Source organism: Myxocyprinus asiaticus, chromosome 21 (assembly GCF_019703515.2).
Source record: "Myxocyprinus asiaticus isolate MX2 ecotype Aquarium Trade chromosome 21, UBuf_Myxa_2, whole genome shotgun sequence".
Lineage (NCBI taxonomy): Eukaryota > Metazoa > Chordata > Actinopteri > Cypriniformes > Catostomidae > Myxocyprinus > Myxocyprinus asiaticus.
In genome coordinates, this window is record NC_059364.1 from 12,777,168 (window position 1) to 12,798,507 (window position 21,340).

The 21,340-nt window shown below is 36.5% G+C and overlaps 1 protein-coding gene and 1 long non-coding RNA gene across 5 annotated transcripts in view; both read left to right on the top strand.

Moving 5' to 3' along the window:
* LOC127411638 (alpha-actinin-1-like) overlaps nucleotides 1-8,143 on the top strand; it is a 39,601-nt gene extending 31,458 nt beyond the window's left edge. For 2 of the 4 annotated variants that reach the window (XM_051647341.1, XM_051647343.1), the window contains exons 18-21: nucleotides 70-216; nucleotides 4,049-4,117; nucleotides 6,652-6,810; nucleotides 7,250-8,143. In XM_051647341.1, the coding sequence (XP_051503301.1) occupies nucleotides 70-216; nucleotides 4,049-4,117; nucleotides 6,652-6,810; nucleotides 7,250-7,408 (534 nt within the window). In that variant the 3' untranslated portion in view covers nucleotides 7,409-8,143. Of the gene's footprint in view, nucleotides 1-69; nucleotides 217-4,048; nucleotides 4,118-4,358; nucleotides 4,425-6,651; nucleotides 6,811-7,249 lie in introns of all 4 variants that reach the window. The other 2 variants (XM_051647344.1, XM_051647342.1) reach the window with 2 other exon arrangements.
* Nucleotides 8,144-8,614: 471 nt separating this feature from the next.
* Nucleotides 8,615-14,828, top strand: LOC127411677 (uncharacterized). The gene is made up of 4 exons (XR_007892327.1): nucleotides 8,615-8,864; nucleotides 8,951-9,011; nucleotides 10,793-13,947; nucleotides 14,065-14,828. It is a non-coding gene; the product is annotated as an uncharacterized LOC127411677 (long non-coding RNA).
* Nucleotides 14,829-21,340: the final 6,512 nt, after the last annotated feature.

The following is a 21,340-nucleotide window of genomic DNA, read 5'->3' on the forward strand; positions in this document are numbered from 1 at the left end:
ACACAAACTCTCAAATGAACAAATCACATTATTGCTTCTGTGTTCCTGATGTCTCTTTTCTCTCTCTAGCACATCCGTGTGGGTTGGGAGCAGCTTCTCACCACCATTGCTCGCACCATTAATGAAATTGAGAACCAGGTTCTGACCCGTGACGCCAAAGGCATCAGCCAGGACCAAATGAATGAGTTTAGAGCCTCGTTCAATCACTTCGACCGAGTCAGTATCACACTACACAGTCCAGCACCACACAGCAGTTTAACATCATTCAGAACATTAGGACTTTTGAGACTGTAACTCTGAGACCGTAACTCAAACATTTTATGTGTGTTGGAATCATACCACTACCCATCAAATAAAAAAGTACAAGACAGAGACAGTACTACTGAGTGTGGTACTCCAGCTCAGAGCCTTCAAAATCAGCTACATGGAGCACAACTGATAGAATGTAATGAAATAAAACACATGGGTCTTGAAACACATTTTAAAAATGTTATCTATTTCTAACATGCTTTCTTTTGATACAAAAGACATTGTAAAAACATTGAGACAAGTGCAATAGGGCTGCAACTAATGATTATTTTGATAATCGACTAATCTAACAATTATTAGAACGATTATTCGACTATTCGAGCGATTATTGCAACGATTAATCATTAGCTCTTAACCGACTATTCAGCTTGTGCCTCGACTTGAAAGGTTGTATTAAACATGCTCACTAACAATAAAGAGGACAAAATAGAGGTAAAAATACCTCTAAATAACATTCACTGAATTAAAGGGAAAAAATACTTTTAAGTTTAATTCAGTAAAAAATTAACTGCAAAAAGGTGTTTTTGTCTTGTTTTCCATTTATAATTGTCTGAAAAACCTTAAACAAGATACATTTACTTGAGAAGCAACATATTAGATATTTAGACTTGCTTTAAAGGAATAGTTCACCCAAAAATGAAAATTTGCTGATAATTTACTCTCAGGCCATCCAAGATGTATCAGAGTTTCTTTCTTCATCAAAACTTTAAACAATGCAAATGCATATTTAGGGTGCATCAAAATAATCCACACGACTCCAGTCGACAAATAAAGTTCTTCTGTGTTTGAAATTGTTTTAGACTGTTTTGGTTTGTGAACGGCGCTTGGTCTGTGGTCTGTGCAAGTTTCTCTTGTAAACAATGACGCGCTTCCTGCCTCCTCCACGTGACGCATGAGCGCGCATCTCAGAGATGTACGGAAGTGAACACTTGTAGTTAGAAATTATATAAGTATTGTTTTGTTTCTAAAAATAATCAATCGTTTGGGTTCAGAAGAACTTTATTTGTCGACTAGAGTTGTGTGGATTATTTTGATGCACCCTAAATATGCATTTTGGACTGTCAAAAAACATTTTCTTTAAATGAGGAGGCCTGAAATGAAATCCTAAAAATCTTAAATTCTGTTTTGATGAAGAAAGAAACTCAGATACATCTTGGATGGTCTGAGGGTGAGTAAATTATCAGCAAATTTCATTTTTGGGTGAACTATTCCTTTAAGAGATTGTTTCGTAAATATAAGTGTATTTTGTATACAAGTGTATTTTTTCACTTGGTTATACTTCTGCGAGTGCAGTAAAGACAAAATATACTTATATTCAAGATCTATTCTCTAAAAGCAAGTCTAAATATCTTATATGCTGCTTCTCAGGTGAATGTGTAATTTTTTAAAGGATTTTTAGATATTTTAAAATATTTGTATAATTATTTATTTTTTCTCCCCAATTTGAAATGCCCAATTCCCTATGCACTCTAAGTCCTCGTGGTGGCGTAGTGAATCACCTCAATCTGGGTGGCGGTGGACGAATCTCAGTTGCCTCCGCGTCTGAGACCGTCAATCCGCACATCTTATCACGTGGCTTGTTGAGCGCGTTACCACGAGACATAGCGCGTGTAGAGGCTTCACGCACAACTCACCACGTGCCCCACCGAGAGTGAGAACCACATTATAGTGACCATGAGGAGGTTACCCCATGTGACTGTACCCTCCCTAGCAACTGGGCCAATTTGGTTGCTTAGGAGACCTGGCTGGAGTCACTCTGCATGCCCTGGATTCGAACTCGTGACTCCAGGGGTGGTAATCAGTGTCGATACTCGCTGAGCTACCCAGGCCCCCATATTTGTATTTTTAATATTATGTTCATCATTCTCAGATAACAATTTTTTCTTAGGCAGTATAGCTGCTAAAGTAAATGTAAGTTGTTTTAAAGGAGTTTTAGATATTTATATTGGAAAACAAGCCAAAACAAAAACAAATAAAAAACGTATTTTGTTGCAGTGTATAATAGGGCGAAGACTACCCTCTCTCACCTTTTTGTTCACTTCAATCCATCTTTAACTCACAAAAAAACAAACTCTCTCTTATTAATAAAGCTGCATATTAGCCAGGTCTCCTAAGCAACCAAATTGTCCCGGTTGCTAGGGAGGGTAGAGTCACATGGGGTAACCTCCTCATGATCGCTATAATGTGGTTCGTTCTCGGTGGGGCGCGTGGTGAATTGAGCGTGGTTGCCATGGTGGATGGCGTGAAGCCTCCACATGCGCTATGTCTCTGTGGCAACGTGCTCAACAAGCCACGTGATAAGATGCGCGGGTTGATGATCTCAGACACGGAGGCAACTGGGATTCGTCCTCCGCCACCCGGACTGAGGTGAATCACTACGTGACCACGAGGACTTAAAAAAAGCACATTGGGAACTGTGCATTCCAGATTGGGAGAAAAAGGGGGAAATAAATAAATAAATAAAAATAAAGTGCGTATTGCCAATTTTCTTCACAATAAGAAATGCACAGTGACACATATATTATGATTCAATAAGTTACGAGCCATCACGTTATAATCTAGCTGCAGCAAGTGCGCACGCTCGAGGGATGGTGTAGTTTCAGTCTCTCCCCCTTCGATCGGGACACTTCATGCAACTCATAGAAGAGGCGCAGACCGCACAGAGAAATGCCAGTTTCGGAGTTTGTAGTTATTTACATTACCTGCTTCCTTATTATTTGAACTTTAATAAAGCTATTACTCATTAAATATAACTACATTAAAGATGTAATGCCGGGGTGTTTCCTATAAAGACGCTCGACACGCAAGTTTCGCTTCAGAGGAGCGGCAGCTCTGGCTCCACTTATTCCATAATGAGTGTGCTTCTGTATTTACTTATTTGGTATTTTTGTATAATTTCCAGAGTGCATCTGGACTGTGAGCTGTTTTCTTACTCTCCTCAGTCAGGCGCAAACTGCTGTGCTGCTCTCGCACACCATCATTAGAGTTTCATATGATCTCATGTTATGTTAAATGAGATCAAACGACTATTCGACAACAAAAATGTTTGTCGACAATTTTTTATTGTCGACGTTGTTGATAACGTCGACTAATCATTTCAGCCCTAAAGTGCAAAGATTTTCTGATGCATATGTACTGTACATTGACCAACAATTAGAAAATAGCAAAGACACAACTCACTCCATCATCCTACAACCCACAGCTGGGTTACTCAAGCATTCAAAATGAACATTATACACATTCCTAGTCTGCAGTTTTTAAGTTTCTGAGTTTTTACTTTCATAGTGATGGGTTTGTTTAATTGACCTTATGTGAGCGGAATGTTTATGTGATATTTCTCCCACACAAGCCCCAGATTCCAGGCTGCCATGCTAAAACCTTATATTGCACTAAAAGCCCACACAGTATCACACAAGACACTGAAGCACAACACCTTAACATTGTTAAAACAACACAGCAGATTTAAAGAGCCCTGTAATACAGCACTGCACAGCCCAGTTTTGAACAGCACATGTCAGATCTATTCTCATAGTCACTCTCCCCCTCACCCCCAGTCACAGCACAATACTGCACAATTTGTCCTAACATTTGTGCACTGTTCTCTTCTTTTCTGCATGGATCAACACCCTCTTCTACCCCTCCACACGTCTGCATGACATTCCCCCACCAATCCCCCCCCATGCGTGTGCTGCATGTCCATGCTGCTGAACTTTGACCCTGCCCACGTATCAACGCTCAGGACCACTCGGGCAAGCTGGGCGCTGAAGAGTTCAAAGCCTGCCTTATCAGTCTGGGCTACGACGCACAGGTACACACACACACACCAACACCAGCCAGGGAGTGTTGTCATTAACCACACTCTTTTTTTCCCCCCACTCTTTCTACTTTTTTTCCCATGTGTTATCTCTATTTCTTTTCCTCTCTTTCTTTCATTCTTTCCACTTTCCAAACATTTTACTCTAAAATGACTGCCTATACCTCCTCTATATGCCTTCCACATTTTTTTCTACTACTTCCTGGTTCTGTGTGTCCCTCGTGGCTTCCTATAGAAGAGAACAGGCATGATGGATGCAGAGGATTTCCGAGCCTGCCTCATCTCCATGGGTTATAATATGGTAAAACAGAGAGTTAAAATCTCCATGGGTCATGAACTGGTAAAACGGCGAGTTGTACTGGCCGTGAATTATTATCTAGTAAACCAGAGAGCTAAATAATTCAAGGATTATAATCTGGTAAAGCAGCCGGTAATAATCTACATGAGGTATAATCTGGTAAAGTATAGAGTTTTAATCTACATGGAGTATAATCTGGTAAAGGACAGAGTTTTTATCTATTGTATATGGGGTATAATCTGGATAGTTTTAATCTAAATGAGGTATAATCTGGTAAAGTAGAGAATTTTAATCTAAAGGAGGTATAATCTGGTAAAGTATAGAGTTTTAATCTACATGAGGTATGATCTGGTAAAGTATAGAGTTTTAATTTAAATGGGGTATAATATTGTAAAGTACTGTTTCAATCTACATGGGTTATAATCTGGTAAAGGACAGCTTTAATCTACATTGAGTATAACCTAGTAAAGTATAGGGTTTTAATCTACATGGTATAATCTGGTAAAGCAGAGAATATTAATCTACATGGGGTATAATCTGGTAAAGAACTGTTTTAATCTACATGGGTTATAATCTGGTGAAGTATAGAGTTTGAGTCTACATGGGGTATAACCTGGTAAAGATTAGAGTTTTAATCTATATGGGATATAATCTGGTAAAGCAGAGAATATTAATCTACATGGGGTATAATCTGGTAAAGCAGAGAACCTTAATCTACATGGGGTAAAATCTGATAAAGTAAAGAGTTTGAATCTACAAGGGGTATAATCTGGGAAAGCACAGAGTTTGAATCTACATGGGTATAACCTGGTAAAGAGTAGAGTTTTAATCTATACGGGGTATAATCTGGTAAAGCAGAGAACCTTAATCTACATGGCGTATAATCTGATAAAGTAAAGAGTTTGAATCTACATGGGTATAACCTGGTAATGAGTAGAGTTTTAATCTGTATGGGGTATAATCTGGTAAAGCAGAGAATCTTAATTTACATGGGGTATAATCTGGTAAATAGTTTTAATCTACATCGGGTATAATCTGGTAAAGCAGAGAATCTTAATCTACATGGGCTATAATCTGAAGATGAGAGTTGTAATCTACATGGGGTATAATCTGGTAAAACAGAATATTAATCTACATGGGGTATAATCTGGTAAAGCAGAATATTAATCTACATGGGGTATAATCTGGTAAAGCAGAAAATCTTAATCTACATGGGGCATAATCTGATGAATTAAAGAGATTTAATCTGGTGTATAATCTGTTAAAGCAGAGAATCTTAATCTACATGGGGTATAATCTGGTAAATCAGATAATCTAAATCTACATGGGGTATAATCTGGTAGAGTAAATAGTTTTAATCTACATGGGGTATAATCTGGTAAAGCACAGAGTTTGAACATACATGGGGTATAACCTGGGATAGTAGGGAGTTACTGTACAATCTCCATACATTGTAATCTGGAGCTGGTTGCATAAAACTTTTTTAGACTAGTCTTACAAGTTAGTTTGTCTAAAATTTTGGTCTTAACTTTTTCAGTCAGTTGCATAAAAACTTAGATCGTTCTAATTTAAGACAAAAATGTAAGACTGCAGACCCATAGACTAACTTTCGTTTACATTCCATGTTGCCATTTAAAATAACTGTCAGCTGAGCTTGTGGGGGCTTCAGTTGAGGGCTAAAAGGTCTTGAGTTGAGACTTTGTAGAAGATTTGACTTCTACAATGAAAACAAAATTCCTTACGTTTATTTTTGTTTTTTTTGTTTGTTTGTTTTTTATGTTAAAATCACCAAATTTGTTAATTACAATAGATTTTGAAGCATTGCATTCTTCTAATAGGCAAATATTTTCCAGCAAAGGATAACTGTTGTGAGTGCCCACTGTCGGCCATTTTATTTAAGATGTTCAGTGTCTTACTTTTCCCACAATGCAATGCCAATTAGACTGTCTTACTAAAGACAACTGTGAGCTTGTTTTATGCAACAGGCTTTCTATGGCATCTGTTGCTAGTCAGACTAATTATTTGACGAATTCTTAAGTTAATGGCAATGTTTATGCAACCCTGGTTAAATTGAGTTATATTCTCCATAGACTGTAATCTATGAAAGCAGAAAGTTATAATTTCCATGTATTATAATCTGAAAAACAGTTACACTTTTCATGGATTATAATCTGGTAAAGCAAAGTATGGCAAATTGGCAATTTCTGAGACCCATTTCACTATTCTGTAGGGAGAGGCGGAGTTTGCTCGCATCATGAGCATTGTGGATCCTAACAGATTAGGAGTGGTCACATTCCAGGCTTTCATTGACTTTATGTCTCGTGAGACAGCCGACACAGACACTGCTGATCAGGTCATGGCATCATTTAAAGTTCTTGCTGGAGACAAGGTACAACACATTTAAAACATCCAGAGTCATTTTCCTTTATCATTTTTGAATGAGTAACAAAGATGTGTTTTATATTAAAAATGTCTAGATTAAAAGGGATAGAAAAAAATCTGTCATAATTTACTCATCCTCATGTTGTTCCAAACCTGTATGACTTTCTTTCTTCCAAATAACACATGAAGGAGATGTTAGGCAGAATGACAGCCATTTACTTTCATTGTGTGGGAAAAAGATGCAATGAATGTGATTGGTGACTGAGACTAACATACTGCCTAACATCTCCTTTTGTGTTTCCTGTAAGTCATACATGTTTGGAATAACATGAATGTGAGTAAATGATGACATAATTTTTGGGTGAACTGTACCTTTAAGATTATAAAAAAATATATTAATAGTAACTTTCTATAAAAATCTGAATTTGAACTCTTTCTATGCATAGAACTATATCCTGGCAGATGAGTTGAGACGTGAGCTCCCCCCTGATCAGGCCGAATATTGCATCGCCCGTATGACGCCTTACACTGGACCTGGCGCTGTCCCGGGAGCTCTCGACTATATGTCCTTCTCCACCGCCCTGTACGGTGAGAGTGACCTTTGAACCATAACTCCTGAATGTGGGGTGCTAAACCTGCCTTCTGATATAAACACACACAAATGCTCATATTCATACACACACACATTGCTTGCACACTATGAGAGTACAAATTGTTCTTCAGTGCTGTTCTAGCACCAACAAGCAGAGCAGCAGGACTGGTCCCAGATCAGCCAATCAGAGCAGCTTCCTTCAGCAACACTCAATGACATTCATCATTTTTGTATCCTCCTGTTAGCCCAGGCCCATTCTGTGTGTCATATACAACTTCCTGCTCTTTCTCCAGCCATTTTCATGAAGTCTGTTTAGACTATCTTCAAGATTGTCGATTCAGAGAGGGGAAATCTCTCACCCCTGTCTTTGCTTGAATTTCAGAAATGCAGTTTAAGAGCATCATGTCACACTTGTCACCCGTGTGAAACTGCATGACCATGTGGTTCCAATTGTTTAACTTTTTTTAAATAAATGCTTGTAGTTTTTGAACTTCTCGCGATGGAGAGTCAGACATCATGAACAGATTATCATCTTTCTGCTTCCAAGCGCAATATTGTAAAACTCCCCCCGGGAGGAATGTTTTCTGTATTTTTACTCCAATTTTTTTGGTTTGTTGTATTTTTTCCCCTCTTCATAAAGGAATAAAGTTAAGATATTTTATTATACAGAACAAAAAAGGTATTTTTCTTCACCTGATTAAAAAAACCTTAAAAAGTTATGAAAATTTAAATAAAGAAAAAAATCACAGTTGTGTGTATTTGTTTTTAATTGCTTGGCTTAACATAACTTAACCTTGGATTAAATGTTACTATTCTAAGTGATGTGTTCGATTAGAAGAACTTTATTAATCATTAAAATAATTTACTTTATGCAAAAAAGGGAAAAGTTGAAAAAAAGCAATTGATATTTTCATAATTGTCATTTACAATTCAAAGAAAATATTTGATTTTTTTTTTTTTTTTTTTCATATAATATGAATGATCTGGTGTATAACAATATAATTAAAGCTGAAGTATGTAATTTACACCAAACGGAATTGCAAAAATAAACTTCGTTTTCAAAACAGCTTTCTGAACACGCCCCCCATCTGGCGTTGGTCAAACAAAGTGATAGTCCCGCCCTCAACACACACCATTGGTTGGGGAACGTTGTTGGGGCGGGTCTAAGCGCGTTGCTCATAACAAACAGAGCAATTTTCATAGCGCCACAGAAACAGAAAATTCACCTATTAATGGCTTGTCTCTGCATATTAAGCACAGATAGGAGAAAGTTACATACTTCAACTTTAAAATGAAAATAAATACACAAATTAAAATTTATGTTGCAATATTTTGTTATTAAAACTGAACTAAAACTGAGAATTTCAGCTGGGCTGAAGACATCAGGTATGTTCCAAAACCTAGTGTGCTTCTATTGGAGGTAGCATTTTAAGGCATCATAGGCGAGCTTCCGAAGGCTGTTCCAAAAGGTAGGTATCTTAATTATGCTGCCTCATAAGATATCTGGTTTTAGCCAAATTCTAAGGAAGCATCATATGTATCCTTCCCCGCATAGGCGACCCCGTAATGCACCATGATGAGCTCAGCGGAGAAATAAATCCAAGCTGGCGGTCGAAGTGAGAGAAATTTCCATTATAAATATACTTATAATCCATTCAATGCTGAAAAGTATCATTAAATGTGTATATATAAAATATGACAATTTTACCAAAAATGTGTGTGTACTGTGAGTATGCTCATTAGAGTTTCCTGTCATTCATCTGGCGTCATCTGTTTTGAAACGCTTGACTAGCGCTATTTAAATGAGGCGCGGAGCTGTCGCTATATAGAGCGTTCCAAATCGGTCTCTTAAAGGGGTCATTTCAGTAAGGATGCTGCCATTGAAAACAACTGCCTATGTAGGCAGGAGACAGCGAGGCAGCACACTAAGTTTTGAAACATCGCTCACAGTAATTAATATATCTCTTATTATTGGACTGATCATCTTATGTAATGATATTATGGTGGAACCAGTTACACTTATTTGTTTTACACGGAAGAAATAGATATTGCACGTCGCCGTCCTTTTTCACACTCGGGGTTTTGGAACGCGGAAGTAAACGTTTGCAGAGTAAACTTCGACAGCGGTGAATGGGGGATCACAGCAAATATTATTTTCACTTACCCATTTGCTCCAAGACCAAAATAAAAAAATAAAATAAAAAAATACTCATTAAGTTTGAATGACTTTCCAGAAGAAGGAAAAAATTTGTTTTGAGAGCGGTGGATTAAAATGGGAGAAGATGCCAAATTTACTGTTACTCTCTCAGCAGCTGTAATTGTAGCATAATGTTATAAATATACACTATATATATATATATATATATATATATATATATATATATATATATATATATATATATAATATAAAAAAATTTGCGAGATTTACGCTGATAAATAAGGCGGAAACGCGTCAACACAGTCTGTGAAATAGATCTACTGTGGTTTACATGGCGGCGCCCAGACGAGTCATGTTGAATTCTAACTTACGGACCTTTTTCTATTTAATATGAAATTGTAGGATGCTGTTCATGATCTAAACATGTGAAATCAGGTTCGCAAACTGCAAAAAAATAAATAAATAAATAAATAAATAATTATTAAAAAAACAAGGGACAATGAGATATGGCATTTCGATGCTGGGGAGTGCTTTAAAATCTATGTGGTGTGTCTTAAATCAGCTGTCAAAATTAACTGATGTAGTGTTAATGTTTGTGTTTATGTTGAAATGTGTGCTTTAGTAGTTCTGCTTTAAATACAAATTGCTGCCCGTTATATAGATATGCTTCTACGTAGAGAGGTAATCTGAATATGTAAAAAGTGTGTAATGTCAGCTTGTTTAGCGTTATGTCATATGATGAATGTCTTTCTTTCTTTCTTTCTTTCTTTCTTTCTTTCTTTCTTTAGTTTAAGGTCTTAACATATACTTCGACGGCCAGAAATAAAAGCAATAGAACAATTAATTTGTTTATAAGTAAAAACAAGAATGCATTGTGCATATCAAGCCACTTGTGCATAATGAGGGAACAACAAGTAAATAAAATAATTTAAAACTAAGTCACACTCCCAGTATATGAATAATTGAATAAATACTATAGCTAATTCTTATATAAGAATGTTAGTCTGTTACAATCTAGGGTAATTCAGCAGCACTGAGTTACAGAATTTGACAAAGATGTTTTGTTGTGTGTGTGTGTGAGTTTTCCATTCTTTGCGAATCGCAATGTTTAAGGTTTCTTTAACCACATGTAAAACTTTGGAGCATGCATAATGAGACAATGTTATTTGCATAATGTTAGTGTTATATTTGATAAGTGTTAATGTTCTGTAATGTAAGTTGTATAATGTTTGTCTGAAGCTGCTGATCATGGGAGGGTCGTTTGGATTGAGAGAATTCACACAGTTTGGATATGATGCACAGAAGATAAGAAATAAGGCAAGTTCACAGACTTGCTTTGTATCTTTAAAACTATGATAGAGTCCATTATCCATAATAACAGCTGATTCCCTGCAAGCATGATGAACTTCTGCACCTGTCTCTCTTTTACTGCTGGAGAAGCATTAATTGTCAAGCGGTTGAGTAAGACATAAAATGAAGGCCTCAGATAGAATATGGAGGTGGATGGTTTGAATTTTCTGAAACATAATCTCTCTATTGTACTGTACTCTTGAGCAAACAATTGAATCCCTCTCTCACAAATCTTCTCTCCTATTTATCACCTTATGTTTTTGTTGTGCGTGTTCAAGATGGACCCTGCCAAAGTGAATTCTCAAAAACAGTCTGTCATCCTTGAAGAAGAGTATGAGGTAATGAGAGAGAGTAATGTATAGATGGGAGATTAGCCATCTGTCCACCTGTGTTTACTCAGTAGTGAGGCTGTGAAAGCCTGATGGTTAGAGATCTGGCTTGCTACATTCAATCTATTGAGTTCTCCACATTTTTTTAAATGAAAGTGTCTGTTTATCTGTTTAGTCCCAGCTAAGTACAATTGATGGCCCTTAGTTAATCTGTCTGTAGGTGGCTGAATCCATCCACAGCACTGCAAAAAAAAGACACTATCAGGTTGTCATTATACTGCACTGGTGAAAATATTTAAAAGCTTTATTTTTAGCCCCAGAGCCATTATCAGGGGTTACAGTGCCTGAGCTTCAGCAGTAAATAATTGTGCATTAAATTGTATCTGTCAGTACCAGACAATTAATAGAAGAGTGCCCTCTAGTGGAACCAGGGAAGTTTATTAAAAAAACATAATAATAATACAAAATACTTTATCTCATTTTAGCCAAATATAGAGAAATGAGAAATATCGTCAATTAAATTCCCCTAAAATAGTAACCACTGTGGCTCTGTGGTGCTATCAGAATATTGCTTTGTTTGTTGGAGCATCATGACCAGCCTGACATAGCAACATTGGCTCAATCAATGCATGAGTTTGGGGCGGGACTTTGTTTGGTCAACAATAGCAGAGACAGAGGGACCTTTTAGGAAACCTGTTTGAAAACAATCGTAATTTTGTTGCACTAGTTGATGCTAGTGTAACAGAAATTACACACTTAAGCATTAAGCCACTACACAGCTGCTTATTAGATGGTGCATATTCATCTGGGTCATGTGTCATTTTAATTAGACTTTTAGATCTTAAATTACCTAACATTTATTAGACACCTGCACTACAACTGACCTGATCTAGTTGTTATGACACTTTAGGGACTCATCTGTATGCACTTGTACTGTATCATCCAGGCCATTTATTAGTTTTGCAGTGACATGATTAGAAGTTTAATGAATTTGCTGTTACTATGGATTTACTATTGGCTGTTGTAGCCTAACTTTGCAATTGTTGTGTTCTCACCTGACTGATCTTGTAGTTGCCATTAAAAGAATAGTTTACCCATAATTTATTCAAAATTAAAATGTTGTTCCAAACCCATATGTTGTTATTTTGACTGTGAAACACAATAGGAGAAATTCTGAAGAATCTTTAAGCAGCTTTTATCCATACAAAGACTCCTATAAGAAAAAAAGAAAAAAAAAAAAAAAAAAAAAAAAGATTAAAGTAGTTCATACAATTTATGAGCTATTTTCCATGCATTCTGAAGCCATGCAATAGCTTTGAATTGTAAGTGTGTTGTAATGGAATGTGACAAACCAGTCTGATATGCGGAATGGAGAATGAGATTTGAGAGTTGCATGCAGAAAGGAAGGTTTTTAGAAAGTAACAACACACACACACACAAAATATATATGTATGTGTGTGTGTGTGTGTGTGTGTGTGTGTGTGTGTGTGTGTGTGTATATATATATATATTAGTTGAAAGCTATTTGGTTCATTAAACTAAGCTTAACATTGTCTTTGTGTTTGTTTTTAAGTTGCCACAGTATGCAATAGACTGGCATGTCTTAAGGTAAATATTAGGTCAAAAATGGCAAAAAAGAAACAGCTTTCTGTAGAAACTCATCAGTCAATCATTGTTTTGAGGAGGCTATGCAATGCTTCAAATTGCCAAAAAAACACTGAAGATTTCATACAAAGGTGTACACTACAGTCTTCAAAGACAAAGGACAACTGGCTCTAACAAGGACAGAAAGAGATGTGGAAGGCCAGATGTACAACTAAACGAGGATAAGTCCATCAGAGTCTCTAGTTTGAGAAATAGATGCCTCACATGTCCTCAGCTGACAGCTTCATTGAATTCTACCCGCTCAACACCAGTTTCATGTACAACAGTAAAGGGAAGACACGGGGTGCAGACATTATGGGAAGAATTGCAAAGAAAAAGCCACTTTTGAAACAGAAAAACAAAAAGAAAAGGTTAGAGTGGGCAAAGAAACAGACATTGGACAACAGATAATTGGAAAAGAGTGTTATGGATCTAAACCACATTGAGGTTTTGTGGGATCAGTTAGACTGTGAGGTGCGTGAGAAGTGCCCAACAAGACAGCCACATCTATGGCAAGTGCTACAGGAAGCGTGGGGTGAAATGTCACCTGAGTATCTGGACAAACTGACAACTAGAATGCCAAGGATCTGCAAAGCTGTCATTGCTGCACGTGGAGGATTTTTTGATGAGAACACTTTGAAGTAGTTTAATTTTTTTCAGATTGTAATAGTAATTTTCATGTTATTAATGTCCTGACTATACATTAGATGAATGCCACTTTGGTGAATAAAAGTACCAATTTCTTTACATAAGAGCAAAATCTGTACATTATTCCATTGGCCACCAGTATAAATATATATATATATATATATATATATCATTTTTTTATTTTTTATTTTTTGCTTACACAGAGCTATCTTATGACAAAAAAACAAAACAAAACAGAATTATAGTGCAAGAGTCATATAAAATAATTGTATGTACTTTTATGGCATGTTTTTTTTTTTTTTTTTTTTAGCTTGAAAGCCATGGTCACTATAAACTGTTGTTGAATGGCAAAGAGCTGTGAGATGATTCTCCTGTTGTGTTATATCGAAAAAATAATAGTATGCGGATTTGGAATTACATGGGGTGAGTAAATAATGGAAAAAGTTTTGAGTGAACTATTCCATTAACATGAATCATTTCATTTTATAATGGCATCTGGTAAGAGAGCATAATGTAATGCAATTCCTTGTGCTGTTACAGAAACTGAAGGGTCTGGATTTGGAGGGATGGAAGAACATTCGTGGCCCTGTGGCGCTGGGAGAATTCCAAAGAGTACCAGGAGCAACAGCGAGCTAGATTCAATAAAGGCACATAGAACTATAAAAAAGGTCTCCCCCTGCTGGCTTAGAGGTGTAAGACATTCATCAAACCTGTGAAGTGTTCCTGCGTAAGCGTGACTGAAAAATAAATCAGCTCTATTATATGTTATGATATTTGACCAAATACTTCCAGTTTGGATTCTATTTCTGATTGCACGGTTGTGGAAAGCCACTTATTATTGTTTTCTTGAGACTTGGAAATATAAACTTTTTTATTAATGTGTGGCTGTAAATATACATTTTAAACATTCAGTTCTACACCTTTAAAATTATTTAACTTAAAATATTTTCTAATCATTTTAGATGTCTTGAATGAGTTTGTTGTATCATAATTTAAAGGTGAAGTGTGTAATTTATTTGTGTTAAAATACTTTCTCCCATCCCGGCTTAATATGCAGAGACAACTGTAAGTAAGACATTTGAAGGTTGACTTTCTCAAAAAGTGTAAACAATGTGCCTCTGTAGCTCTATTAAAACATTGCTCTGTTTGTCTGAGCGATCCAACTTTTGGCTCAACCAATTGTGCACGTCTTGGGCAAGACTTCTGTTTGGTGGTGCTAGTGGTGCAAATAATTATGCAACATCTTCAAAGAATAGTGCACCCAAAAATGAAAATTCTCTCACCATTTACTTGACTTAATCCCATCCCAGATGTGTAAGACATTCTTTCTTCCTCAGAACACAAGATTTTTAGAAGAATATCTCAGCGCTGTAGGTCCATATAATGCAAGTGAATGGTGACCAAAATTTTGAAACTCCAAAAATCACAAAGTCAATATAAAAGTAATCCATACGACTCCAGTGGTTTTGGGTGAGAACAGAACAAAATATAACTCACTTCACTGTAAATCTCACCATTGCAGTCTCTAGGCACAATCATGATTTGAAGCTCGATTACACTTCCTAGTGCCTGACACATGCACAGAGCACTAAATGGTGCTATAGGAAGTGTAATCAAGCTTAAAAATCATGATCATCAGGAGACTGCTGATGTCAAGATTTATAGTGAAAAGAGTTATATTTTGGTTTGGTCTGTTCTCACTCAAAACTGATTGGATCACTTCACAAGACATGGATTAAAACACTGGAGTCTTATGTGTTACTTTTATGCAGCTTTTATATGCTTTTTGTAGCTTCAAAGTTTTGTTCACCATTCACTTGCATTGTATAAGGACCTACAGAGCTGACATTTTTTTCTAAAATCTTTGTGTTCTGCAGAAAGAAAGAAAGTCATATACATCTGGGATGGCATGAGGGTGAGGAAATGATGAGATAATTTTTATTTTTGGGAGAACTATACCTTTAAGATTATAAGATAATGTTTAGAAATGAATGAGATTTACAAGAAATAAAATTGTTAAATGTGCCAATAAATTGAACCCTTATTAATCTGTTCTTTCACTTTGTGTATTGTGGAGTGTGCTCACTGGCTATGTTTGGAATAGCATACTGCCATACTACTGCTGTATCTATCTATATACTGCAGAAATAGTAAGAGTAGTATGGCAGTATGCTATTAAAAATATAGCTTATGTGTGTGGTTGAGGTGCTGTTAATGCTAGTTAATGTTGATAATTTCTACGTGACCTGTTCGTCATCAAACACACACATCCTACATAGAAAAATCTGTGAAATGCTACACACCATGCTGAAACACTAATGCTGCTCATTGTGTGTGTGTGTGTGTGTGTGTGTGTATAAAATATCCCCAACCACTATTTTAATCAATGCTACACCCATGGCTGTGTGATTTAGAGGGTTTGATCTCTAGGATACACTGTGTCCAACTGTGAAGCTGCAGACTGTCTTGATTCAGTCCTGGAGTGTACGTGTATTACCAACAGGAAACGGGCACAGACTGCCGCTCTCAGGTTAATGTTAACGCCAGCACTGACTCATCTTTGTGATGTGAAGCTTTTGTTCCGAGGCACATTTTAACAAGCCCCTGCTGACTCTCCCTCACTCCCTCGTCACTCTCCTGGAAATTCAAGCACTGTCACATCATGTGTTCTGTCACTTTAATTGCTCATGTGGGAATGACCCTGGAGGACCGAGGGGGACACGTCAACAAAACTGGCTTCAGGAGTCCAGATATCCTCAGGGGCTTCACAGCCACTACTGTGTCCAGTTCAAATCCAACGGATTTGACAGGGAAAGCCTCTACTATGTTTCAATAAACATTTGAAATGCATTGGCTGAATAAAGAGACTTTATCACAAGAAGTGCTTTTATTCCACTGACGTTTCTCCCAAAGCTGCCATATTACTATGGGTTGAATGTGTTCAATTTATTATTAATTTATCCTTCATTAATTATTAATTAGTGTTATTAATTTAGTCGTATTATGAGGTGTTTGTTCTGTAATTTGCACAATAACCAAGTGTTTGCCATGATATGGTCTTTGAACAAGGCAAAATACCACAATTTAAAATTATTTTCAAATACTTAAATAATAACCTGACAGATATCACTGAAACGAGTGTCCTGAGAAATCATACTTGCCCAAGTCTCTTTAAACAGCAAACAATATAGTAACAATATAAGGAACTGCTCACACTTTTTAGCCAATTAGCTAAACACTTAAACAGCTGAAATAAAGCACCCTGGTGAAAGCGAAGTCTACTAATATATGGAGCCCCTTAGAGGACAGGGAGGGAATTTATTTTCTGAAATACTTTTGCATTCCCTTGCTATAAGATTTGCATTCCCTTACAATTACTTTGGGTTCCTTCGTAATACCTTTATCCATCCCTTACGAAGAATAACCATGGTTTTACTATAATAACCACTGCTGAACTATGGTATTGGTAGTAAAACCATAGTAACCACAACAATTTCCATGGTTTTACTACAGTAACCATTTTCAACCATGATATTTGTGGTGAACTCATAGTAATAAATAACACAGTAAAACAAAAACTATGGTAAAAATCAATCATTCTGGCAAAAAAATAAAAATAATGGTAAAAAATGGTTAGTCTATCATTTTACATTAAAGTCTGGTTTCTTAAAAAAGTAATAGCACACTAATAATACATCTAATATATTTCACTCTGTTCTACCTTAGTTAACACTTGGTTGGTCGGTTGATTGTTGTTTGTATCTGTATAATACGTTTGATAAACATATAAATTATTATAAGACTTGCATTAGGAGGCTAATTGAGTGTCAGCAATCAAAAGAGGAGATCTGAAAGCAACTGGTACAGGTATCAAGATGTTGTTGAGGGCTCTCCTCCTTCCAATGTGTTCTTCAAAATTAGGCTAATCCATGAAGGACTGGTGACAAGCCTCTTGAAGTTCAAAGGTCAGACAGCGATTTGTGGCCCTTTACAATGGTGACATAAAAGAATCCATTTTTACAGAAAGTAATTTCAGAGGTCTAGATAGATAGATTTGAGAAAACCCCTAAATCATGTGTGTGTGGATAGAATATGATTATGTTGGCATAATAGGTCAATTTCGCACAATAAACCTTGAAGCGGAGTGACCTGCTGACTGTAGCCTATATTTTCTGTTTATTACATCCCACTACTTACCAAATAAATAAATAACTGTGAATCAAATACTGATTTGAGTTATTTTGAGTATAATTACTTTATTTTGTGTGAAGAAAGAGACTATGGAGTTATACAAGAAATAGGGTGCCTTTCTGGGTCAATTGCTTAGCAATCAATATACAAAACTTTATGACCACAAAATTGTGTGACTGACCATTTAGAATCAATTATTCCAGGGAGTCATGTGCCAGGGATATACAGTGTGTTTGCAATGGAGTGTATGTTTAAGCATTTTGTATTTGTGAGTGTGGTGGTTTGGGACTCCCTCACACGTGTGCTTCAATATTTTATCACAAACTGCAAGAAAATGGCATCAATTATTTATCACAGCTCTTAGAAAAGAAAAAATGAAATTCAACATTTACCGCATATTTCCTGAGCTTGCAAATCACATGGCAGAGAGGAGAGAAAGGTGTGTGTATGTTACACAAGGGGCCCAACTGTGAAATCTACAACGAATAAAGAAGCCCCCTTTCCCCCCTCAAAGTACACACCCCCACATGAACTCTTAGTCTTGTAATTATCTTTTAAAAATCGTATCATGTAATTAACGTGACAAACACATACCTCCACGCTGGAACTCCAAAAGTTTTTTCCACCCTTCAGCATGATAACATCAGTCTGCCTTCTGTCACACACACACACACACACACACACACACACACATACACACTGTTATGTTCCACAAAATTAAATTCACACTGCACCATTAGTGACTGTTACTCCATTTTATGGATGTGTATTGCCATATATGTGTTGCATATTGTTTTTCTTCATCATAATTCTGTGTTCTATAAATATCCTGATGCTCTGCAGCAGAAGGACTGTTCAGGCAGAAAATACATACACATACACACCCTCTGGCATAACTACTACATAGAACACACATGAATGCATTATCTCGTGGACACAATCTCAGATTCATTCATACTTCAGCACTCACTCACACACACACACACACACACACACACACACACACACACACACACAGAGCTGCCAATCATGTTTGCACACAAAAACATGCTGCCATTAACAAGCCAGTTGGGCATACACACACATAGGTGTTAATCCATCCCTTTACTCTCTGACAATACTACACAGATACACAATATTGTGGTAATGTTACAGCAAAAATAAACAGGTATGTTGTGATGTCACTGTACTCTTAAGAAAGTTTTTTACTTTTTACCTGTTTACTTTTTTAAGGAGCAGTTCACCCAAAAATGAAAATTCTGTCATAATTTACTCACCCTCATGTTGTTCCAAATCCATTTAACTTTCTTTCTTTTGAGGAACACAAAAGGAGAATTTGAGAGTAAAAAATGCCTTATATGACAATCTGTTTATTATACAAAGTGATCTTATGCCTTCAGAAGACTTGGTATATGATGTACAAGTTGCATGAACTACTTTTATGACACTTTTAGGTACTTTATTAAGCAAGTCAATTTAAGAGGTCAACCAATATGTTTTTTTTAAATAGCCGATATCCAGAGAGCAGGGTGGCCAATAGGCCGATATAATGCCGATACATCACATAATTTAATATACAGTAATAGTAAATTAAATATACATACGACGTCACAGCTTCATAAACTAATCGGCCAAAATTGGCCAGGAAAATGTATCAGCCGATGCTGATAATTTAAAAATACCAAATATCGGCGGATTTATCGGTCTCTGTGATATAATGTCGGTTGACCACTAGTCAGTACGTACTGCCATTCTATTTAATTAAGCGGGACATTCATTAAATTATTTCCTTTTGTGTTTCGCAGAAGAAAGAAAGTCACATGAGTTTGGAATGACATGGGGGTCAGTAAATGATGACAAAATTTTCACCTCAGTCATAAATCACTTTCATTGCATTTTATTTTATTTTCTCCATACAATGAAAGTGTATGGTGACTGAGGCTTTCATTGTGTTTAACATCTCAACTTGTGTTACAACATGATGGATTTGGAACAACACAAAGGTGAGTACTGTAAAAGATGACAATTTTCATGTTTGGGTAAACTATTCCTTTAAGAATAATCTTATTTTAAACACTGGCATGAATTTATGCTCTCTTTTGTGGACACACTGTTCAGGGTTATTAAATGATCTCAGATCTGCTGTTTACAAGTGAAAATCTGTAAGGACTTTTACTGACATACAGACCTGTAGGATATGAGTCATGTAATTTGTAATCATTGGCTTTTACATTTACAACAACATGCTCATAACCAGTTTTGGGTGTAATCTGATTATTACTTTTAAATAAATAAAAAAGCAGTGTAACACATAACATTTTTATTGTAATCAGATTACAGTAACAGATTTTCTAGTAAGTTAATTACTTTTAAGTACATTACTTTGGTTACACATATTTCTAAAATAATATTATTTATGTCAAATACATTTGAAACATGATTTAAAGGGGTGATGACATGAGGAATTAAATTTTTCTTGATATTTTGACATATCCACAGTTTTACTGAGTAACCACTGGACAGCACGTTGATGATTCTAACTGCCTGTTTTCTGTTTCTGGTCTCAAGATGCAATGTAATACTAACTGAAACAATGCGATCCAGACAGAGAACAACAACCATTTACACTATATGGCCAAAAGTTTGTGTACACCATATGTGCTTGATGAACATTTGATTTCAAAACCTTCATCTGCATCAATTTCCCCCTTTGCTTCCACTCTTTTGGGAAGGCTTTCTACTATACTGTATGTAGTAACATGGCTGCAGGGATTTGCTCTCATTCAGACACAAGGCTATTAGTGAGGTCAGGACCTGATGTTGGTCGATGAGGCCTGACTTACAGTTGCTGTTCCAGTTCACCCCATAAGTGATCAGTGGGGTTCAGGTCTGGGCTTTGTGCAGGCCAGTCAGCTTCTTCCACGCCAGACACAGTAAATCATTTCTTTATGGACCTCACTTTGTTCACAGGGGCATTGTCATGCTGAAACAGAAAAGCGCTATCCTCAAACAGTTGCCACAAATTTGGAAGCACACAAGGCCCAAGCCATTACATAAAGAAACATTAAGATTTTTCTTTACTGGATTTAATGGAGTAACCAAATTCGGTGTCCACAAACTTCTGGCCATATAGTGTAAGTGTTATTTGGAGTAAAAATGATATTCACGTTCAACTTGTGCAGTTGTTGGCTGTCATAACAACTCAAAGTAGTTAATGATATCAACGTAACTAACCTCGGACGATCGCTTCATGTCATCAACTCAGGTAGGCACTGTTAAAAAAAAAAAAAAAAAAAAAATGGTCATCTCAACTCTGTGAAGTATCTGCGCTCTAGATTTGCATGCTTTTTGACAACTTCGACAAATGTAATACTTTACATGCTAAGAATAAATGCTGATGCAGGTGAAAACACTGGAGACCAGAAATTGAAAGCAGGCGAACCGTGGAATACTTCCACATTCAGGAAAAAGGTGGATAAGAGGTCATTGTACTATAAAAACATACTGTAAGTTTAAGAACTCAAAACTTCCTCCTCACTGCAAAAAGAGCATTTGTTGAAAACAAGCTGCCAAAAAGACTTGTTCTCTACTTCCTCCACATTGTGATGTGGGAAACATTTGCATC